The following is a 20,231-nucleotide window of genomic DNA, read 5'->3' as shown; positions in this document are numbered from 1 at the left end:
ACAGGGAAAAGAAATAGAATTTCTGCACAGTCAACTTTAGGTATTTGGTTGGCTTGGGTAATTAACACAAAATACACAAGAGGATACCTGGCCTAAACACCCTAGAAAATTATATGAAGCCAGAGGCGGGTTTTTTCCTTTCAAGTTTTCTAAGACAAGGGGCCATGTAATCATATATATGGCCAGGGTCACATTTCACTTTCAGAGTCCTTTTGTGATTCTGCTTCACATTGTGATTGGATATTTGTAGCCAAGGAATTCACTCTGTATCTGAAGTTTTTGGCATAAGGATGCATTCCAGTTCATCAACCTGGAAAGTCTTTTACCCGCCACCCACCTCGCCATTTCTTTTTTTTGTGGAGGCTTTATCACTTAGGCACAAGGATTAATCCTTGGCCATTGGTGATTGAGTCAACCTCCTGTACCCTCTCCCCTGACAGGAAATCAGAGGGCAGGACCAACCCTCTATCCATGGTTGGTTCAAAATCGCATCATTAAAATAAACTCAGTGGTTGAAAGGAGCTTGTTGTGAATCGTAAGACACCCATTTCACCTCTGTGGCTCTGAAGTCACTTAAGGAACAGAGGACACTGAGACCAAATAGAACAAATGATGCTCCCATTGTTCTTATCACTTAGGAAATTCCAAGGGTTTGGGGAGCTGTAAGTAAGAAAACTGTGTCTGGAGGACCAAAATGTATATATATTATCAATCACAACAGTAATTGGCAATTCTGGGTTGTTAGATATTTTTCCCAAGATGGCCCCACATCTAGCCCCAGACTTTTACAGTTGTCTTAGGCTCATGTAGAAGCTTTCTATTTAGAAACTTTAAAATGTCCACTAGCTACTATTTGGAATAGTGGGGTTTCCTAAGATCAACAAATGTCATCAGAGTCTTGCCATTCCTTGTATGGGATTTTACCGGAGAATGCAATGTGATTGTTAATTAACAGAACTCCATGTCCCTTAGGTCCCTTATTCCTCAACCTGGTTTCCTCTGTCTTTCTTATGTTCACCTACAATATAAAGTTTACTTTTGTAGAAGGAAATCCTGCCATGTGTGAGCCAGGAGGACATTATGCTAAATGAAATAAGCCAGACATAGAAAGACAAATAGTGCATTATCTCATTTACACGAGGAATTGAAAAAAGTAGAACTCATAGAGGCAGAGAGTAGAATGGCTGTTACTAGGGCCTGGAAGGTGAGAGAAACGGGAAAAATGCTGGTCAAAGGGTATAAACTTTCACTTATACAGGATGCATAAGTTCTGGAGATCTAGTGTACAACACGGTGACTACAATTAATAATACTATGCTGTGTACCTAAAATTTGCAAAGAGTAGATTTTCAGTGTTCTCACCATACGCATGCGTGCATGTACACACATGGTAACCATGTAAGGTGATGAATGTGTTAATTAGTTTGTGGGGATCATTTCACAATTCATAAGGACATCAAAACATCACATTGTACTCCTTAAATACACACAATTTTTACTTGTCAATTATACCTTAAATAAAGCAAGAAAAAAAAGAAAGTTTACTTTTGTGACAATTGCTTGTTATTTCAAGAAAGCTGTGTTAGGAGCTGAATTAATCAGGAAAGCTGTTGTACCAAGAAGACAGGGAAGGCCCTCAGCAGAACTGCCTTTAGGCTGTGTGGAGCAGGGATAGGTCTGGGACAGGATGGGTTGGAGGTGAGCCTTCCCTGCCTTCTCTGGGAACTTTCCGTCTCAGCTCCTAGCCTCAGCACCACCACAGTGTGGGTATCACCTCCCTTAGCTTAACCTTTCCCTGCAAGGGTGGGTGGGGGAGGGGTAGATTGGAAAAAGCCTCAGCTGCTGCTTTAAGCACCCCACACAATTAATGGGCAGCTCCAGCTGGTGTCCTGAAAGACAGATAGAAATCCTACACCATTTTTTCTTATGATCGAATTGATTTTGGCATCCACTTCTAGAGTTACTCTAGTTTTTAAGAAAATGTTCTCTGGGATACCAAGGGCCACTTGGGTGCAGCAGAAGGCTGTGTAATGCAGGTCAGGACCAAGGACAAATCCAGAGCCTGCTACCATGGGGAGGCTGTTTCTAGGAAGCCCATCTCTGGACACCATCTTGCACCCCAAGAGACTTCCAAATGAGTAGAAGTCTTCCCTGAGTTAATTTGAGGAGCTCCTGGCCCATCCTGAAAGAAAGGAGTTCGGAGAGATGTCTGCTCTGATCATGAGTCTTTAGACCATTCAAAGGTTATGCTGATGGTCAACAAAAAAATGATCTCTGAGTGTACTTGACAAGACTGTCTCAGATCCTCTTACTTCACTTCTATGTTTCATGTCAGGCTCCATTCCTTGAAACTCTAGCTTCTAACCATCTTTGCTTTCCTGGTCTTGACTTGGAGGACTCCCTTAGATATGGCTTACATTCATTTTCTTTCTCTTCCTACTTTTTCTTGCTAGAGATAACATCTGGCCAGGTGCCATCCTAAATAGGCTCTTCCCACGTCAGTTTGCTTTGCCAATCCTCTGTCTGGGCTGCCAGGACTGACCTACAGCAAGTGTGGGGCAGAGGGAGTCAGTTATGCCAGGAAATGCATTTGCAAGTGGGAAGGTAATGATGGTGAACTAAAAGAAGCCCCGCCAGCACTTTCCAATCTTTCCTGAGGTGGGAGACAGAGCAGCTTCCACTCAAGAGACATGAGGGCAGCAGGCTACCAGGAGGACCAGAGTTCAGTGAAGGAATATGGTGCCAGGGAATTTTGCAAGGTCTCTGATGATATAGGCTAGTTTGTCTAGGACATCATGAGTATCAGGAAGGCATACTGGATGACCTTGAAGATCAGCACTGCGAGGAAACACAGTGCAGCGTGGACAGGAGAGCAAAGATGAGACTGATGATCAGAATCTTGCATTTGGGATGGACGGCGGATGACAATAGGATGTGAGGTTTGGCACTACTGGTTGGTGCAGTGGAGATGTCAGATGACCCTAAGGCCTGAAAAAGCTGATGGCCATGGTGAAAAGTTGTCTTCGGCAGTGTGCTAAGTAATCTTGGAGGTCTCAATGTCCAAGAGTCAGGACTGGAGACATAGTGAGTACAGAGTGCAGCCAATTTTTTATGAGGTTTTTTGCTCAAATGATTGGGAGACGGTGTTGGGCATTCCTCGGGACACTCATCTTGTAATATGCTGCTCTGCACTGTGTATAGCCCAGGGATGAATCCTCCCTCACCGCACTGCAGAAAAGCGGAAGAGAAAAAAATTTCTAGAAGGCCTATGGCAAGAGGAATGTTCCTTCTACATGTCTGCAAGGTAAAAAGAAAACAACTTCATCCAAAAGATGAAATGTTTTATTTCTAGGTCATTTCACTCTTGACAGAATAGATATGGAGAATTTATCTGTACAGAACTTGACCAAGAAAATGAGTTTGAGGTCTCTGAGGGAACAGGCCTCCATCTGTTGTTTCTATGGAATTTAAAAGGGAAGTTGATGATGGGTATACTGCACCCTCTTTCATCCCTGGAGACAAAGCTCAAGTACCCTTATTCCAGCACGTGGCTCTCAGGTTTTCCTATCTAGAAGAGTTCAAGATCTTTTGGCTTTGGTTTGATTTTCTAACCCCTTCTTCAAGCAACAGCTAACACTGAATCACAATACATGAAACAAAAAACCTCAGAATTTTATTAGCATACATTTATTTTATAACTTCATGTTTACAACATGACTTTGTATACGGTCGATAACTGAACACAATGAAGCCATTTTCATGAATACAAAAAACCTGAAATCAGGGTGTATTTGGTTGAACAGTATTGAAAAACTGTAACTTAGAAATTATCACAAATGGTACCTTTTAAAAAAAATGCTTCTCTTATGATCTCAGGATATTCTTCCATTAAAATTATCCACCATCAGAAAGAATAATTTATTGTTTCAAGTCAAATCACTAACAAGAATCAACAGCTGCTGGCATACTTATCACAAAGATAATAGACAACAAGCACTCAAATGTACCAGGGGAGTTAAAATGGTTTCCAATGCAGTGTGGTCACAACTTGACTGACAGATTACATATTTACTTGTTACCGCAGCACTGTTAGAACAATAAAGACAGCATGCATTAAACATACAATAAGTATCATGAAAATCAGGAGTCTTAAGCCTTATTGAAGGCTTTCTATGTTCCAGACATCATGCTAAGTGATTCAAAGGCATTACATCATTGGAGCCTAACATCAACCCTATTCTATTATGTTCCCATTTTCTTGTTAAGAAAAGTGATTTTTGTATTAAAAAAGCTACCATGATACTATCTATCAACTAGTATTTAACTGAATGGTGCTTATTTGTGCTCTCCAAGCACACATTGCATCACAGGGCACGCATGGATATGATTTAAAAACCTGTGAGGTGCCATAACTTCTTTAATCTTTGAGCAATTGAGAGAAGTCCAGATATGCGCTCAGATATCACAACAGAATGTTACTTCCAAGGTCTGCACGAGGTCCCTCTGGAAACATCAGGGAGCCTGTGGATGAATGCCAGTGTGAGGACATTTGTATATCAACACAGCTTGAATCTACCTGTTTTTCAGTAGAGATGTGAAGACTTCAAAATACATTTTAAAGATGGAACTCCTGAAAAATCTCTGCAGAACTATGGAGCGCAACTTGAAAATCACAATGGCAGTGGCCAGAGGATTACTAAGAGACAGAAAGTTCCAGACTTCTATCTCAGCTCTTAATAACCAATTGTTATTATTTCGATACTGAGGAGACCACTTAACTCATCTGAGCTTCGTCTTCTCTTTCAAAAAAGGCAAAACGGTAGCGTACTGGGATTGCTGTGTACAATAAATACAATAGATACATGTGAAACTCCTGGGACATAACAGACCCTCAATAAATGAGCTTCTTTCCTCTCCTCCATCCCCTTTGTTGCCAATAAAAATCTTCTCTTATCAGAAAGGTCAGCTCACTAAATCCAATCCTCCCTCTCTAGCATGTTTTCCCATAATGTCCACTCTTTCTCAAAGGTGTCTGGCACACTGCAGATCTCTTGCAAGCAAAGATTAGGCTGAGTCATCTTTGCCTTCGGGACCTAACACAGTGCCTGGAACTGTCCCTCTGCCATCTAGCGGAGAAGTGGAGGAGTGCATCCCAAGTAAAGAAAAGAAACATCATAGGGGAGGGTGGTTGTATTTATTTGGCAATGGTGTGTCTACTGGTATGGTGACTTATTTACACATGGTTATTTAGCTTCTCCCACACCGCCACCGAGGCCACATCCTCAAGGAGGTGGTAAGCTCCCTGAAAGCACCACCCATTCCCTGTTTAGGATCCTGACCTCCTTGACCAGTGCCTCACACTGCTAGGCACTCCGAGAGAAGGTGCTGATTTGAGAAGGAAAATCACCTGACAAGTCCAAGAGCTTCTATTTTTAAATAAATTACAAAAGATATTTTTTTCTTCACATCGTTTCTTTTTTTTTTTTTACGTTGGGGTAAACTTTGGTCTGTTTGGGAGACAAGTGCCTCAGAGTCCTTCAGGCTTCCTAGCTCATATTGGGAATTGAATCCGGTGTTTCTTCTCATCATTCATGCAGGGTCCAAGAAACTCTCGGATAATTTCTTTCTGAGAGGGAAGCATTAAGACCTGGCTCCAAGCCTCGATTTCAGTTGCATACATTCAATGACAAAAAGAGCGATTCAGCCCGGTCTCAGCTGGATAAAGCGAATGTCCCTAGGCGCGCTGGCCGTGGATCCTGTGCTGAGCTCAGTTTTAGTCGTCTGCCTCCTGATCCCAGCGGCCATAGCCATCCCCTTCATCGGGCTCTTCAGTATTCTCGTTTTCAAAAGAGGCCTCTTCCTCTTCTTCCTCCCGGATTACCTTCATTAGCTCAAGAAAGCTGGGAGGCGGGCCCTGATCCTTCAGCTCCCTCAGCCTGCACCAAAGGACCTCACTGAGGTTGGCTCCCGCCATCACCTGCTCCAGGCGTACCTGGTCTGCGATATTCCTGGGGATGGCTCTTTTCTCCACCGCTCGCCGGAGCAGGGTTTCTAGCCGCAACACATAGGCTGAGACCTTCTCTCCCTCCTCCTGATAGGTCTTCAGGTACTTCACCTGGGAGGTCCTGCGGCTCTCCAGGCTTCCGAACACTTGCTTAAACGCCTCCAAACACTCTTCCACGCTGATGGCTGCGTTGTCTGCCTGCACTATGTGCATGAGGTCCAGGGCAGGGCCGCGCAGGCTTTCCATCAACCACCTTTTCTTTTCCGCCTCCGCTACCGGCCACTCTTTGACGATCTCAGTGGCTTGTTCCAACCAGATTTCAAAGGGCTCTTCCTCGGGAGCAGGCACGGCACTCCCTGAGAACACTCTCAGTTTCCGGTATCTCATGGGCAGCAGAGGCTGCGGGGCATGTGCCATCGCCTGTCCCAACCAATGCGCCAATAACTCTGGCGATACGCACGGCGCGGTGGCCGGAGCCACTCCCTCATGCCCGAGGGCCCGGAACATCCCCGAGACTGTCTGCCCCTCTTTTTCCAGAAATAGGTTCAGTCGTTCAAGAAATTCCGTATCCTGGTTAGGGGTCTTAAAGACTACTTTCCAGATCCCCCCCTTTCCCTGAACCTCACTGGGGATCACCGAGACGTCAGTATCTTCCATAAGCTCTAGTAAGACAGCATTGGCATTCTCCTGCTTCCTGAATATTTTGCCAAGCAGTCTATACCTGCCCAGAGACTTCAAAGTCTCCTGGAGGACCTCCTGAATCTCAGTCTCATTACAGTCCACTGGTATCCCCATAACCATCAGGGACTTCTGTTCATCCACACTCATGATCCTGCACCAGTCCTCCAACAGGGCCAGTGCCATGGTCCCGGTATTCGCTTGCTCTAACTCTACGGCTACCAACTCCTTTGTGGTGCAGATACACGCTGCAGTAGGACTCCGAATATCCTGGGTGAGCTCCTGAACTTCTACTTCCCCCGTGAATGGGTCCTAGGCCACTCCCCCAGTAGTCCCCAAGTCTTGGGGACCAATAACCCTTACTCTTACGGTGTAGTGGTAAGAACACAGCACTGCCAGTTCACTGCCAGTTCTGTCTCTAGACCTGAGCCAAGATGCCTGGTTGGGTATCTCGGTAATGCCTGCGCCACTCCCTGTGGCTCTGCTGTCCAGGGGCTGCTGTGGCTCTCTCCCAGACGCTAGCAGCCACGTGGTGGTGTTGACCCTTCTCCAACGCCCCAGCCACCTGCAAGAGCTGCTCTCGCTAGCCACTGGGAAAGGCCTCCACTCGGGTGCCCAGTGATCTCGAAGAGAAGTGTCCCAGCAAGGTGGCTTGGACTCCTAGTAAAACAATGGTCAGTTTTATCACACAGCTCTCTCCTCCCTGGGGGAGCATTGTGCTTTGGTTCAGGATTCAAGTGGGGGTAGACCAGGGGCTCTGTATCATCTGCCCCACTCTGTCAGACCTCTTCTTTGCTTAGAGTGACTTTCTATTTTTTCTCTTGGGGGACCCTCCTGCAATCTGGCTTCCCCATCATTTGCTCATCAGGCATGCCAATTAATGTCTGAGCCACGGTTGAAGACAGGACTCGAGATTTTCCCCCATGTGAAGAATGAAATTAGATATGGCTAGATACCTGTGTATGTGTTCCAGTTGTTCATGAGAGTCACGAGCTTATTTAGTAGCTTCTAGAAAAGGAAGGTGTCACCCATCTCCACACAATGGTGTGTCTGGGTCCTTCTTAGCTCCAGCCAAGCCAAGCTGCCCTGTTACACATAAATAACAACAATATATATTTATGGCTTGATGATATCCAGTGATGACTGCTAATGAACTTATTTTAAAAATAACAATCCTTTACAATATAATTAAGTCTACTAAACAATACGGAGTTGCCCCATTTCTTTGACTAAAAAATCCAATTAATCACTCAAACATTTAAAACCAACTTAATATAGGTATAATAATTTAACTTATATACCATACCATACTATACTATAGGCGTAATGATTTAGTATAGATTAACCATTTTTTAAAAGATTTAATTTATTTATTTGAGAGAGAGAAAGAACAAGTGAGAAAGAGAGAACAAGCAGGAGCAGAGGGAGAGGGAGAAGCAGAACCCCCACTGAGCAAGGAGCCCAAAGCGGGGTTCCATCTCAGAACCCTGGAATCACAATCTGAGCCAAAGGCAGAGGCTTAAGCAACTGAGCCACCCAGGTGTCCCTAGGTTTAACAATTAAAAAAAAAAAAATCTCAGAACCAAATATGTTAAACTTGGAATTATGAATTCTCTTTTGTTATGTGTGGGCAGACTTTGCAAATGCACAACTAGGTGTTTCTTTTGCTATAAATGTTAAAAATGCTTCATTACATGTAAGTGTGAACGGGTCATTGGAGGAAAAAGAAAAACAGGAAGCACATGTGTGGAGAGTGGTGGAGACCAGGGGATATAGGAGGGAAGAGTTCCTACCCTCTCCCACTTACTGCCATGTGCTGTGTGTTATGGGGCTAGGAATATCCTCCTGTAGGCCTGAAACATCCCCATCAGTCCAAATGGGGTCCGTATGCCACAGATGTCAGCCCACAACTATGGTGGCAGCTGTTCCCGCCACAGGCACATTTTCTGAGTCCTTCTGGAAGGTGCTGAAGGCATGGCATGTGCCAGAGGGCCAGGAGGGCAAAATGCTGGATCTGAACCCCCAGCCAGCAGCCCCAAGGATCTGAGTTTCTCCGTGCCATACTTTCCCTTCTAAGATATGAGGGTTAACCTTTCTCTCCTCATAATATTTATTTATTTATTTATTTATTTATTTTATTTTTTTTTTTTTTTAAGGATTTTATTTATTTATTTGTCAGAGAGCAAGCGAGAGCGAGCGAGAGCGAGCACAGGCAGACAGAGAGGCAGGCAGAGTCAGAGGGAGAAGCAGGCTCCCTGCGGAGCAAGGAGCCCGATGTGGGACTCGATCCCAGGACGCTGGGATCATGACCTGAGCTGAAGGCAGCTGCTTAACCAACTGAGCCACCCAGGCGTCCCCTCCTCATAATATTTAGAGGAAATAGGAACTGTATAAAGGTATCAACTGCCCAGGAAGAAACATCTCCAAGGTCTACATAATAAAGGCCATGTTGAGGTTAAGCTACCTTTGGCCAGCGGCTTTTTCCAAAGATGATCTCTACCTGTAATGGAAATATTTGGACATGAAAAAAAAAAAAAGTAAAAATCTTGTATTTTCTCACATAAAGATGGGATACATTGGAAAAGGAATCAGATATTCACCTGTGATTGTTGGGTCATTTAGCTAGATAGTGACCTTGGTCAAAGTGCCTCACTCTCTCTGAATCTGTTTCCTGCTCTGGAAATAGGTGATGATAAAAGCACTCTTCACATGGGCTTGCTCTGGGTAGGAAATGATGTAATTTCTGTGGAAGCACTTTATTCAAATCCGAAGCACATCGGGTGCAAAGTCCAAATGTCTGCCTCTGGTTCTCTTGGGCCCCTCCACACAAATATTTTTCCCCTCTTGCAGTCTCCTGTTCTCAGCCGGGTCCTCCTTCCCACCTGTAATGGTGGGCTAGTCTTCAAACTGTCACTGGTTGTTCTCCAAATTTAATTCCATTCTCCAAACTGTCCCTCACCATGAGGGGTGGGGCAGGGAGGTATCTGAACTTATCCTTCCAGGCGCAAGGGCTGACAATGGGAATGGATCCTTGGTCGCACTACACTGCGCGACGGTCTTGCGGTATACAGCTTCTCCTAACCCAAACCCACCCTGTTACTGAGCATGCCCAGATCTCCCTCTCCAGCAGCCAAAAGATGGGCATCTTTCCTGCAGGATTTTGCCACTATGGAAAGAGGGGCGGGGCTGTAATCGACCAGAGGCAGGGATTGATACATGGAAAAGACGTGGGGACAGGAAAAAGCAATGAAGGATTCTCAGAAACCGCGTTACTGGAACAAATCAAAATGTCCCTTGTATGCCCACCAACCCAGTAGCTGTGGCTGGTTTAGCTGCACGTGCACACCAAGTCCACACACCTTTCCTCCGCGTGGCCTCACACAATTCAAGGCACCATCACAGACTGCAACCCATCTCCTACCCCACCACTGGACTCGCACGCACGCACTTTACATCCCAGGCACTTGGCGTCTGGCAACCTGGGAAACCCCGCGGCTCTGGCGCAGTGCGCAACGCGGGCGGGGGATCGAGGCGGGGCACTCTGGGCGCCGAGGGCTGGGGACTTGGGGAGTGGGCTTCAATCTGCGTCTTACCCTCTTTTTTGGCAAAGAAGGAGGGGCGGAAGATACCAAATCAAGACAGTCTACTGGGTCCTTCTTGATGCAGTGGCGCAGTTACTGTACTTGACGCCTTTGGGCAATAGAACAGATCTCATCCCACTCTTACTACAACTTGCCCTTCGGTGCCAGAATTTGCAGACTGCACTTTTTGCTAAACTCCCACGGCGCGCAGACCTGTCTTTACACACACACACACACACACACACACACACACACACACACCGCCCGCCGCGTTTGCTATGCCCTTCTGCATTTCTCCCCGCCAGGCTAGGCGCCCCCCACCACTGTGGGTGCGGTGAGTGATTCGTTTCAATCACTGCAGAGCCCACCAAGGCCCGCGGGTAACCAGGTTTCGTATCCTGTACATCGTAAGGCACCAACCTCTTCATACAGTCTGCGCCATCCCTTCCCCACCGTCAGTGCTGCCCCTTCCTCCCTCCCCGGGTGTCCAGGCGTCAGTCGGTTCGTCCCCTTTTCCCCATCCATCAGCTTACACCCTGGGTAAAGTGGAGGGAGCCCTCTCTCTAGTGGACCCTTGCCCCTGGCCCACCGCTGCAATGCGGTAGGGGGAGAGACTGCTGGGCCAGGCAGGTGGGGGAGAGGGGCGCAGAGGTCAGGGGCTGCGCCCTCGAGTCTTCGGCCCTGCGTACCCTGCCCCATACTTACCCTGGCGTGGAAAGCGGTCAGCAGGCCCTGCGGCTCCGCATCCATTAGCTGGTGGTCTGGAGGCTTCACTTCCGGAGCGCGGGACTCTTGGAGGCCCGGCCCTCTCCTCCCTCCGCTGCGCTCCGCTCCCCTTCCCTGCGCCAGGCCCCGCCCCCGCCCCGCCCGCGCCTCCCTCCTCCTGCCGCTGCCTGGAACTGGTCGCCTCTCTGCTCCCGCTGCCGCAGCGGCAGCCTTCCCAGACCCAACTTTGCTGCTCGCGGGAGCTGGCGCGGCGACGGGGGGCGTGGGCAGGGAGGGGAGAAAGCGGGGTCAGAGGGAGGGACCGGGAGGGGTGGGTCGCTCGCTCGCCAGCCCTCCTTCCTTTCTGTACACCTTGCGGTAGGCAGAGAGCGGCAGCCTCGCGGCAGCCAGGGGGTTTGTTCACAGAGAGACCGATTTAGCGACCGGCAGACGGACGGACGGAGAGGACCCTCCCCGAGCTCCCGCGCCATGGCTGAGAGGAAGCAATCCGGGAAGCCCGCAGAGGACGAAGAAGTCCCTGCCTTTTTTAAAAACCTGGGCTCAGGCAGCCCCAAGCCCCGGCAGAAATTCTGTGGCATGTTCTGCCCGGTGGAAGGGTCCTCCGAGAACAAGACCATCGACTTCGACTCGTTGTCTGTGGGCCGGGGCTCGGGGCAGGTGGTGGCTCAGCAGCGGGACGTCGCCCACTTGGGCCCCGACCCGCAACCGCCGTACTCCCGGCAGGGCCGGCGCGCCGGCGGGGAGCCATCTGTTGAATCGAGCCGGAAGGTGGAGATCCGGCGGGCCTCGGGCAAGGAAGCCTTGCAGAACATCTACGACCAGGTTGGTATGGGGGCGGGGAGGGGGTGTTCGAGACGCAGTACCAGACGTGGGGTCTCTCCTCCCTAGGCTTCCTTCCAGCTCGGTGGAGAACCGAGGATCCCAGCGTGCCCATCGTCCTGACTCACTTGAATATTGCATCCTCAAATCTATACATGCACCCCGCCCTACTTGCCCCTTATACGTACAGGGTGCAGAGAGGCTCGGGCGCGGCGGTGGGCGGCTGTGCGCCCACAAAGGCTGCCCGCTCCTCCCTGGGCCTGGTAGGTGGGGGGTGGGAGTAAAGGATGAACCGATGCCGATGCCCGGTTGGGGGTCGTATGGTGGTGTGGGGGAGGGTTGAACCGATTCCATTCTTCTTAAATCCTTCCGGGCGGCTTCCGATTGCAGTTGTGGCTGGGTGCCCCACCCTTTTTTGATGCATCTCGGAGCGTGCAGTGAAGGGTTAGCGTGCAGGCCCGAAGGCTCCGCGGGTTCGGGAGGGGCGGGGGCTTGGACAGCCGCTCCCCGCCGCGCCCTGCGCCCTCTCCCACGATACCCCCTCAGGCGCCCTCGGCGCTCGCGTCCGGAGCTCCGAGGCCAGGACCATGGTCAGCGCCTCCGCGGACCGCCTGGGAGGCTCTCCTCGCCCTACTCCTGTTCGCCGCGTGAAACGAGGGAGGCTGTGGAGTCACCCAAGGAACCCGAGACGCTCCAAATAGCCCATGTGGAGAACAAAGTTCCGCTAAGTCTCTCAGCAAGGGCTTCCCAGAGTGCTCCCCCTCGCCGCTATTTGGGAGGTGCTTTGGGAATGGAGACTTAGTGGATTATGTTCAAAGGGTGAAAAGAAAAGAAAAGGGGAAAATCCCTTTCATTTTGAATAGATGGCCAAAGATGGACTAGACCCCCTGTACCGTGTTAATGGAGAAACAAAGAAGACCAATTTGCGAACCTTGAATTTAGAAAATATCCGTTATCTCTGGCTATGGTGAGCAGTGTGCATTTTAAGTGCCGTGGTCTCCTCACACATTTTTTTTTTTTTCTTTATCAGGGTGACCTTCATACTTGTGCATTTTCCCCCACATCCCTAATTTCTCCACCGATAGATTACACTGTGAAATGTTTTAACACTTGTTTGCTGTTTCTCTACCATGCCTACTGGTGAAGAGGAGAAATCAGTCAATGATTGATTATTGAATACCCATTGTGTGCCTTGCCTTGTGGGGCAGGGAGAAGGTTAGCTATAAAAAGTTCAAGGTGATTTCTTCTGAAGGGGCTTTCAGAGTAGTTGGGAGTGGTCTATACATATTCCCTGATTCCACCAGCATTTATTTAGTATTCAGGCTGTTAGCTTACAGTGAATGCATGGAAGACAATCAAAGAGTTGGTTATAATGGCCAGAACACATTACTGTTTCCTGACACGGCATAGTTTTGGCACAGCTTTCAACTTTTATTGCACAAATTCTAGGAAAGATAAACCATTTACTGTCATTTTCAAAAGGTGGGACAATTAATTACTTAGTTGATTCCTCCTCTCCCAGCTTTGTCCTCTGATTTATTCCATATAGGGGGTACCTGATACCTGTATTTCACTATGAGTCAGCCCAAAGAACTTAATCCAGAAAACTCACCTGAATTCAAGTGATCAGACAATTGAAGCAAAAGTTTTAAAAAATGTAACTAATATTGAAATGTGAGGGAGTGTGAAATACTTTCCCACGTGAACACATTGGATGAGGGCCAAACCATGATCATATAGCATCATGGTTGTGCGAGTATCCTCATCTTTAACAAATTGTGCTGGTAATCCTAATTTCTTAAAGGGAACGGAAAAATTCTTTGAGGTAAGGAAGGGATTATTTTTAAAATGGCAGATTAGGGGGCAGAGTTTGAGAATGGCCACCCATCGCAGTGAATTAAAACTCGGGTTTCAAAGGAAGAGTTTCATTAGGTTGAATAATACATCTCTTTTCCTGTCCATCTGGAAGCTTAGATGTTTGATCATCAGCTTCTTGTATGAACACTCCCTGATTTTAATAGACATTTGAAATTATAAACCTAAAGTGTATGGAGGGGGAGATTTGAAGAGGAAATACACAATCGGAACCCCAGCTACTTTTAGCCTCTGCAAAATCACATTTGCTTTAGTTGCCCAATTATTAGCAACAGAGGATGATTCTGCTTGGTTTTTCTGCAGCCTTCAATGAATTTTCATTCAATCTTGCCTTATCACATAAGGGAACCAATCCTGGGGGGTTGGTTTCATTCATGACTAAGAGCACTTACTGGGATCAGTACTTACAGTGGTTGAATATTTCGTCTATACAAGAGAGAAAAGGTATTTGGGGTATGTGTGTGTAACAATAGTGATTTTCAAAGGCACACCAAAGTTGGGCCCACCATTTTGATTGACTTGAGTAACCATCACTTAATTTTCTGCTAATGAGAAACATGACTGCCAATCTCTCAGTGCATTCCTTTCTGAAGCCTTGGGACAGAAACAGGAGGAGAACTAGAGTGAGTGGGCCCTGGGTCCCTGATTTGCACCTATGTCCTCCCCTGAATCTGTATTTATAGGTATTGTTAATGAATATAGGTTGGTCAGAAGTGGCTTTGTCCACCTATTGTAGGGGGGTCTGCTGTTCTCTAGCAAGGCTTTGGGAAAGGAGGGAACAGGCTTCCTCAACCCATATACCATGCAGCTTGTGGGAGACTGGTGTCTACATTTGCATTTACAGGTGCTTAGCAGGTAATCATCAGAAAAAATGGGTGTGGCTCCAGCTGGGATATTAGGTTTTGGTGAAGGGAAAAGCCAGTGTAGTGAATATGACTGAGGAAAGCTACCTCTTTACTCTTTTCCTTTGTGTCCTTGGCAAGTTCCTCTTTGAGCTACAGTGAGGTTAGGTTGGTTACCATCTGTGAAGGACTCTGAGCCTCTTGGAAGAGAGCAGAAAGGCCATACTATTGGCCCAATTACCCCTTTCTGGTGCCCAGAGGTCCCTCAGCCTCCTCCCTTCCTCTTAAGAATTCCCTTTATTCTCCCTCAGACACAGTTTAACCAGGAATGCGGAATCATGAGCCTTTCTTCCAAAGTTCGCAGGCTCTTCTTCCCACAGCAAACCCATGTGGCTGGGGAGTGATTCTCCATTTCTGCAGGGCGGGTGCCAGTGAGTAAACTATATAGGAGTTCCACTGAACTTGATAAAATTCCCAGATCTGTAAAATGTTTTTTGATATTCCCTGCCATTGTGTCTCCCCTCATCCCCTCTCCAAGCTGATAACTCACAGCCCCTGGTGCCCAGTGACCATGCTGCCTTCTTGCTATTCAAGGCCACTCTTACCCCATCCTGATGCTGATGCCCATTCTAGGTCTTTCTTCCTCCAAAACAAGTTCTGAAATCACTCTTCTCCTTTGCCCTCACCTCCCATTCAAAAATCCGTTCCTTGTGTTTATCTTAGTTAGAAAGACATCCCAGTGATTGAAGGCTTCTGTCTGTTATGTGAATGACTGATATGTAGGTTACCCCCAGAGATACGTGTTTGATAGTAGGCTCGCCTGTTCAACAAAATGAACATTTATTTAGCCAGATATGTGGTAGAGCTTTGGCTAGAAGCCATGAACAAGGGCATTCATTTGATACTGTAGCGGCCACATTGTTTCAAAAGAGGAGACATAAATATGAACATTTGTATGTTCAGTATTCCAAAAAGCCCAAGACCCATCAGGGAACAAAGGGAAGAGAAAGAAATGGTGGTAATCCATAACTAAAAAAATCATTGTGATGAAAAACACATAACATACAGTTTATATTGATCATTTTTAAATATACAATTCAGTAGTGTAAGTACACTCCTATTGTTGTGTAATCAGACTCCAGAACCTTTCCTTTTTAAAACTGAACTCTGTGTCCATTAAACACTAACTCCCATATCCCCTCCCCCCCAGGTCCTGGTATCAACCATTTTACTTTCTGTCTCTATGGACTTGACTACTCTAGATACCTCCTATAAGTGGAATTGTACAGCATTTATCTTCCTGTGACTGGCTTACATCACTTAGCATAATGTCCTTAAGATTATAAACCATGTTCTAGCCTGTGACAAGATTTCTTTCTTTTTCAAAGGTTGAATAATATAATTTGTTAAATTTTAATAAGACATTGATGACTGAAAATTTGTGGCACAATTAATAATTTTGCAATCAATTAATTGTGGGAGGAAGTAAGAAGGGTTACACTGGGAATGAAATAGACTCTTCCAGCCAGAGACCTGAATAGAAGAAAACTCTCACCAGCTAAACAGCCTCTATCATCTGTCTCCCTTGTGGCTCAAAGGTGGAGAAGAAAATTGCTGTCATTGAAGGTCCAATGGCAACATCTGGTTGAATGCCCCATAGTTCATAAACTCATGGGAATCAGGAGTTGGCTGGGCATTTTCCTACCCGTGGTAAAGATAGGCTCTTTTTTCTTTTTTCTTTTCTTTTTTGTTACATAAATTAACCCATTTATTATAGGCTAGCAGTGTTTCAAATGGTGGAGCTTCTACTGGTCTTTCAACTTCTTCAGTACTCTGATGGCAGAGTTTACTGTGAGGGCAGAAGTGGTGTTGCGGGTCCAGGGGCCACCAGCAATGGTTTCCATGCAGGAGCCACAGAGCCAGATCCCCACAGCTCCTCTTTTTGTCTTGGTTTTGCCACAGAAGGAGCAAGTGTATTTGGCTTGCTGGCTTATTTCACTCCTCTTTGCCATTTTCCTGAGGGAAGCATCATAATGGGTTCTGTATTTACCTATGACTCCAACCTTCTTGGTGTGTCGAGCCATGTTGCTGCCTACTAGGTCTGAGCCCAGAGAGGCTTTTCTTGTGGGGTCCTTTGGTGCCAGTGCCCCTTTCTCCTTTCTTGGGAGAGTCAGAATTGACCATGGGGTTGAACGTACACTGCCATTGGATAGTAGAGCTTGAAAGAGACCTAATGATTATTTAATCACCTCATTCTAACAGTGGAGAAAGTGATGCCCAGAAAAATTATGCTTCATCCCACAGAATTATTGTGATGGTTTCAGGGTGAGTTTGGAGGCCTCTGACTGCCCAGTCCCACTGCAGTCCTGTACCAGTAAAATCTTGTTATTTTGGTAACATTATATAATTCTAGAATGTACGTTTATATTCTAGATCCTATATTTTAGAATGTGTAGAATATATTATTTTGAAACTTACCTCAACACCTTCTGATATAGGCATTTTCCCTTTTTATAAATGACACTGAGATTTAGTGATATTTACTGACCACCCCCAAGGTCTTGCTCTGTAGTTAATGTATGACCTAGGATCTGAACTTGACTCAGTGCCATACTTCTTCTTCTTTTTTTTTTTTTTTTAAGATTTTATTTATTTATTTGAGATAGGAGAGAGAGGGTGTGGGGGAGGAGGGGCAAAGGGAGAAGGACAAGGAGAGTCCATGCTGAGTGTGAGCCTGACATGGGGCTTGATTCCACAACCCTGAGATCATGACATAAGCTAAAATCGAGAGCTGGATGCTCAACCGACTGTGCCACCCAGGTGCCCATCAGGGCCATACTTCTTGCACTATTCCATCCACTGCCAGAGATAGTTAGAGAGCTTAAATGTACAATTTAGTTTTGCAGGCAAAATATTCTGTATCCCATCAAACGTTGTATGTTCTATGGGGTTGGCTCTGTGCTCAATGCTTTATGTGTGCTATCTTATTAATCCTAAGGTAATTCTATTGAGTAGGTGCTACTGTTACCCTTATTTTGCAAAAGAAATGTCTGAAGGTAAAAGAAACTTGCAAAGCAACTTGATAACCAAAAGTAGAATTTGAACCCAGGTCCATGTGACTAAATAGTCTTTTAATCATTATGATGTACTGAATTGCTTTCTTTATTAATTATTCTTTTGTCATTTTATCTCCAAAGAATTAACTATTACAAAATAGTTCTGAGTGCCTACCTTTGTTTGTTTTCTGTTTTGCGGTGTACTCTGTAAAGCCATTTGTAAAAAGGACTGCTGATCTGTCTTTATGAATGTGCCCTAACCTGCTGATATTCTGTCCATCATTTTTTTTTTTTAACCCAAGAAATGTCTTCAGATATCACTGGGACAGAGACCCAATCTGACAGTGTGAATGACATGCTTTTCTAAGATGAGAGCAATGTGATGACAATGTGATTTTTCCACTGGATGTAAATCATGAACTACAAGCAAATAACGAGGGAGCCATCAATAAAAACATTGGCAGATGGACTGATGGACACTTGAATTTGGTTGGCTGCAGCCTGGGGCAAAGGCTGGTAGGATAGGCCAAGAGCTGCATGCAAATAGTGCTTTGAAGGGGAAGCATCTGGTCTTGAAGGTGGTGGCTTGGGGTGTGTTTCTGAGACATGTATCGACTGCTTGCCCGGTCTCTGATTTCGAGGCAGCTCTCCAGCAGAAAGAACTCCGAAGTAGGAGTCAGGAAACCCAGCCCATAGTCCTGGCTCTTGTTCACTAGCTGAGCCATCTGCACAGTCACCTAACCTGAGCTGTCATCAGGCGGGGCCTTGACCTCCAAGACTCCTCTCATTTCCACCAAAGGCTCTAAAGAAAGTGATGCTGTCCCCGGCTGTTCTTCCTTTGTTTTGTTTTGTTGGTTTTTTTTTTTTTTCAACATTGAGATAAAATTCATATAACATCAAATTCTCCTTTAAACTCCTTTAAACCATTATCATCTACAATTCAGTGACTTCTAGGACATTCACAGTCTTGTGCAACCATTTAATTCCAGAACATTTCATGGCTCCAAAAAGAAACCCCGTATGCATTAAGCAGCTACTCCTCAATACTCTCTCACCGCAACCTATGGCGACCACAAATCCATGTCTGTCTCCATGGATTTGACCTGTTCTGGACATTTTGCATACATGGCATCCTACAACATGTGGCCTTTTAGGTCTGGTTTCTTTTACTCCTTGTAACGGTCTCAAGGTGAACCCTCGCAGTGGCGTGTGTCAGTCCTTCGTTCCTTTCCATCACTGAACACTATTCCATTGTTTGTATATATCACATTTCATTTATCCATTCACCAGTTTATGGACATTTGGGTTGTTTCCACTTTTTGGCTTTCATGAATAATATCATGGTTACCATTCTTCTGCAAGTGTTGGTTTAAATATATGTTTTCAGTTCTTTTAGGTATACACATAGGCACAGAACTTCTAGATCATACGGTATTCTGTGTTCAACTTTTTGGGGAGCTGCCAGACCGTTTCTCACAATTTTACTTCCATTTTACATTTCCACCAGCAATGTACAAGGGTTCCAATTTCTTTCTGCTCATCCTCCACAACACAGTGTTTCCCCCCTTTTATGGATTATAGCTGCCCCAGTGGTTGTGAAATGGTATCTCATTGTGGTTTTGATTTGCATTTCCCCAATGACCAAGAATCTGAGCAGCTTTTCATGTGCTTGTTGTCCATTTGCATACCTTCTTTGGAAGAATGTCTATTCGAGTGCTTTACTACTTTTAAAAAATGGAGTTGTTTGTCCTTTTGTTGTTGTATTGTATGAGTCGTTTTTTTTGTTCGTTTGTTTGTTTTCTAAGATTTTATTTTTACGTAATCTCTACACCCAACGTGAGTCTTACATTCACAATCCCAAGGTCGTGCTCAACTGACTTAGCCAGCCAGGCAGCCCTACGAGTTCTTTATATATTCTGAATATCAGATATGTGATTTGCAAATATTGTTTCCCATTTTTTTTAAAGATTTATTTATTTATTTTAGAGAGAGTGTGCACAAACAGGGGGTAGGGCAGATGGAGAGGAACAGAAAGAATCTTATTGCAGAATCCAAGAATCAAGATCAAAATCAAAGAATCCAAATTGCAGGCTCCACATTCAGTGCACCACAGAGCCCCACAGGGGGCTTTACCTCAGGATCCTGAGATCATGACCTGAGTGGAAAAACCAAGAGCTGGGTGCTCAACTGACTGAGCCACCCAGGTACCCCTATTTTCCTTCCAGTCTTTGGGCTGTTTTTTCTTTTTTTTATCTTCTTCATATGTGCCTTTTGATGCACAGAAGTTTTTAATTTTGGTGAAGCCTGATTTATCTGTCTTTACTTTTGTTGCTTCCGCTTTTGGTGTTATTATTATTCCCAGTTATTCTCAAAACTACTGGATCTACTGAAATCTAGCGAAGAAGTTCCAGGGCCTCATTTCTTGGAATGATAGTTATGTAACTAAGTTCCGTTGCTTTATGGGAATTTTGAAATTCATTTAGAATAGTATTTCCAATAGGTCAGTATTCTTGAGTGTTTTGTGTACTACCTAAGTCTGATCTATTTCATGATCCTGTTCATATAAAGAAATTTATTTCCTTTGTGTGTATTCACACACATATTTGGTATTTTATATAAATATATATACACACAAGTTTTCAACTTCAAT

General features: G+C 45.6%; 3 protein-coding genes across 5 annotated transcripts in view; 1 reads left to right on the top strand and 2 right to left on the bottom strand.

The window, feature by feature from the left end:
- Positions 1-3,651: 3,651 nt before the first annotated feature.
- Positions 3,652-11,102, bottom strand: PNMA2 (PNMA family member 2). Of its 3 annotated transcripts, XM_059372964.1 has the most exons (5): positions 10,969-11,102; positions 9,283-9,402; positions 9,147-9,182; positions 7,639-7,768; positions 3,652-7,342 (listed from the first exon to the last, which is right to left on the bottom strand). In XM_059372964.1, the coding sequence occupies exon 5, from the start codon at positions 6,866-6,868 to the stop codon at positions 5,774-5,776; it is 1,095 nt and encodes a 364-aa protein (XP_059228947.1). In that variant the 5' UTR covers positions 6,869-7,342; positions 7,639-7,768; positions 9,147-9,182; positions 9,283-9,402; positions 10,969-11,102; the 3' UTR covers positions 3,652-5,773. The 3 variants fall into 3 exon arrangements, with proteins under 3 accessions (XP_059228947.1, XP_059228938.1, XP_059228931.1); XM_059372955.1 differs by lacking the exon at positions 9,283-9,402; XM_059372948.1 differs by lacking the exons at positions 9,147-9,182; positions 9,283-9,402.
- A 330-nt stretch (positions 11,103-11,432) lies between these two features.
- The window catches only part of DPYSL2 (dihydropyrimidinase like 2), a 128,247-nt gene continuing 119,448 nt past the window's right edge, over positions 11,433-20,231 (top strand). The window contains exon 1 of the mRNA XM_059372919.1: positions 11,433-11,811. Coding sequence (XP_059228902.1) covers positions 11,458-11,811 — 354 coding nt within the window. The 5' untranslated portion in view covers positions 11,433-11,457. The remainder of the gene's footprint in view (positions 11,812-20,231) is intronic.
- On the bottom strand, positions 16,331-16,609 carry LOC131999815 (large ribosomal subunit protein eL43-like). Its single transcript, XM_059372941.1, has one exon. It carries the CDS (start codon positions 16,607-16,609, stop codon positions 16,331-16,333), a length of 279 nt encoding a protein of 92 aa, XP_059228924.1.

This window comes from Mustela nigripes, chromosome 1, assembly GCF_022355385.1.
Source record: "Mustela nigripes isolate SB6536 chromosome 1, MUSNIG.SB6536, whole genome shotgun sequence".
Taxonomy (NCBI): Eukaryota; Metazoa; Chordata; class Mammalia; order Carnivora; family Mustelidae; genus Mustela; species Mustela nigripes.
The sequence above is the reverse complement of the archived record's forward strand: the minus strand, read 5'-3'. Positions and strand labels throughout refer to the sequence as shown.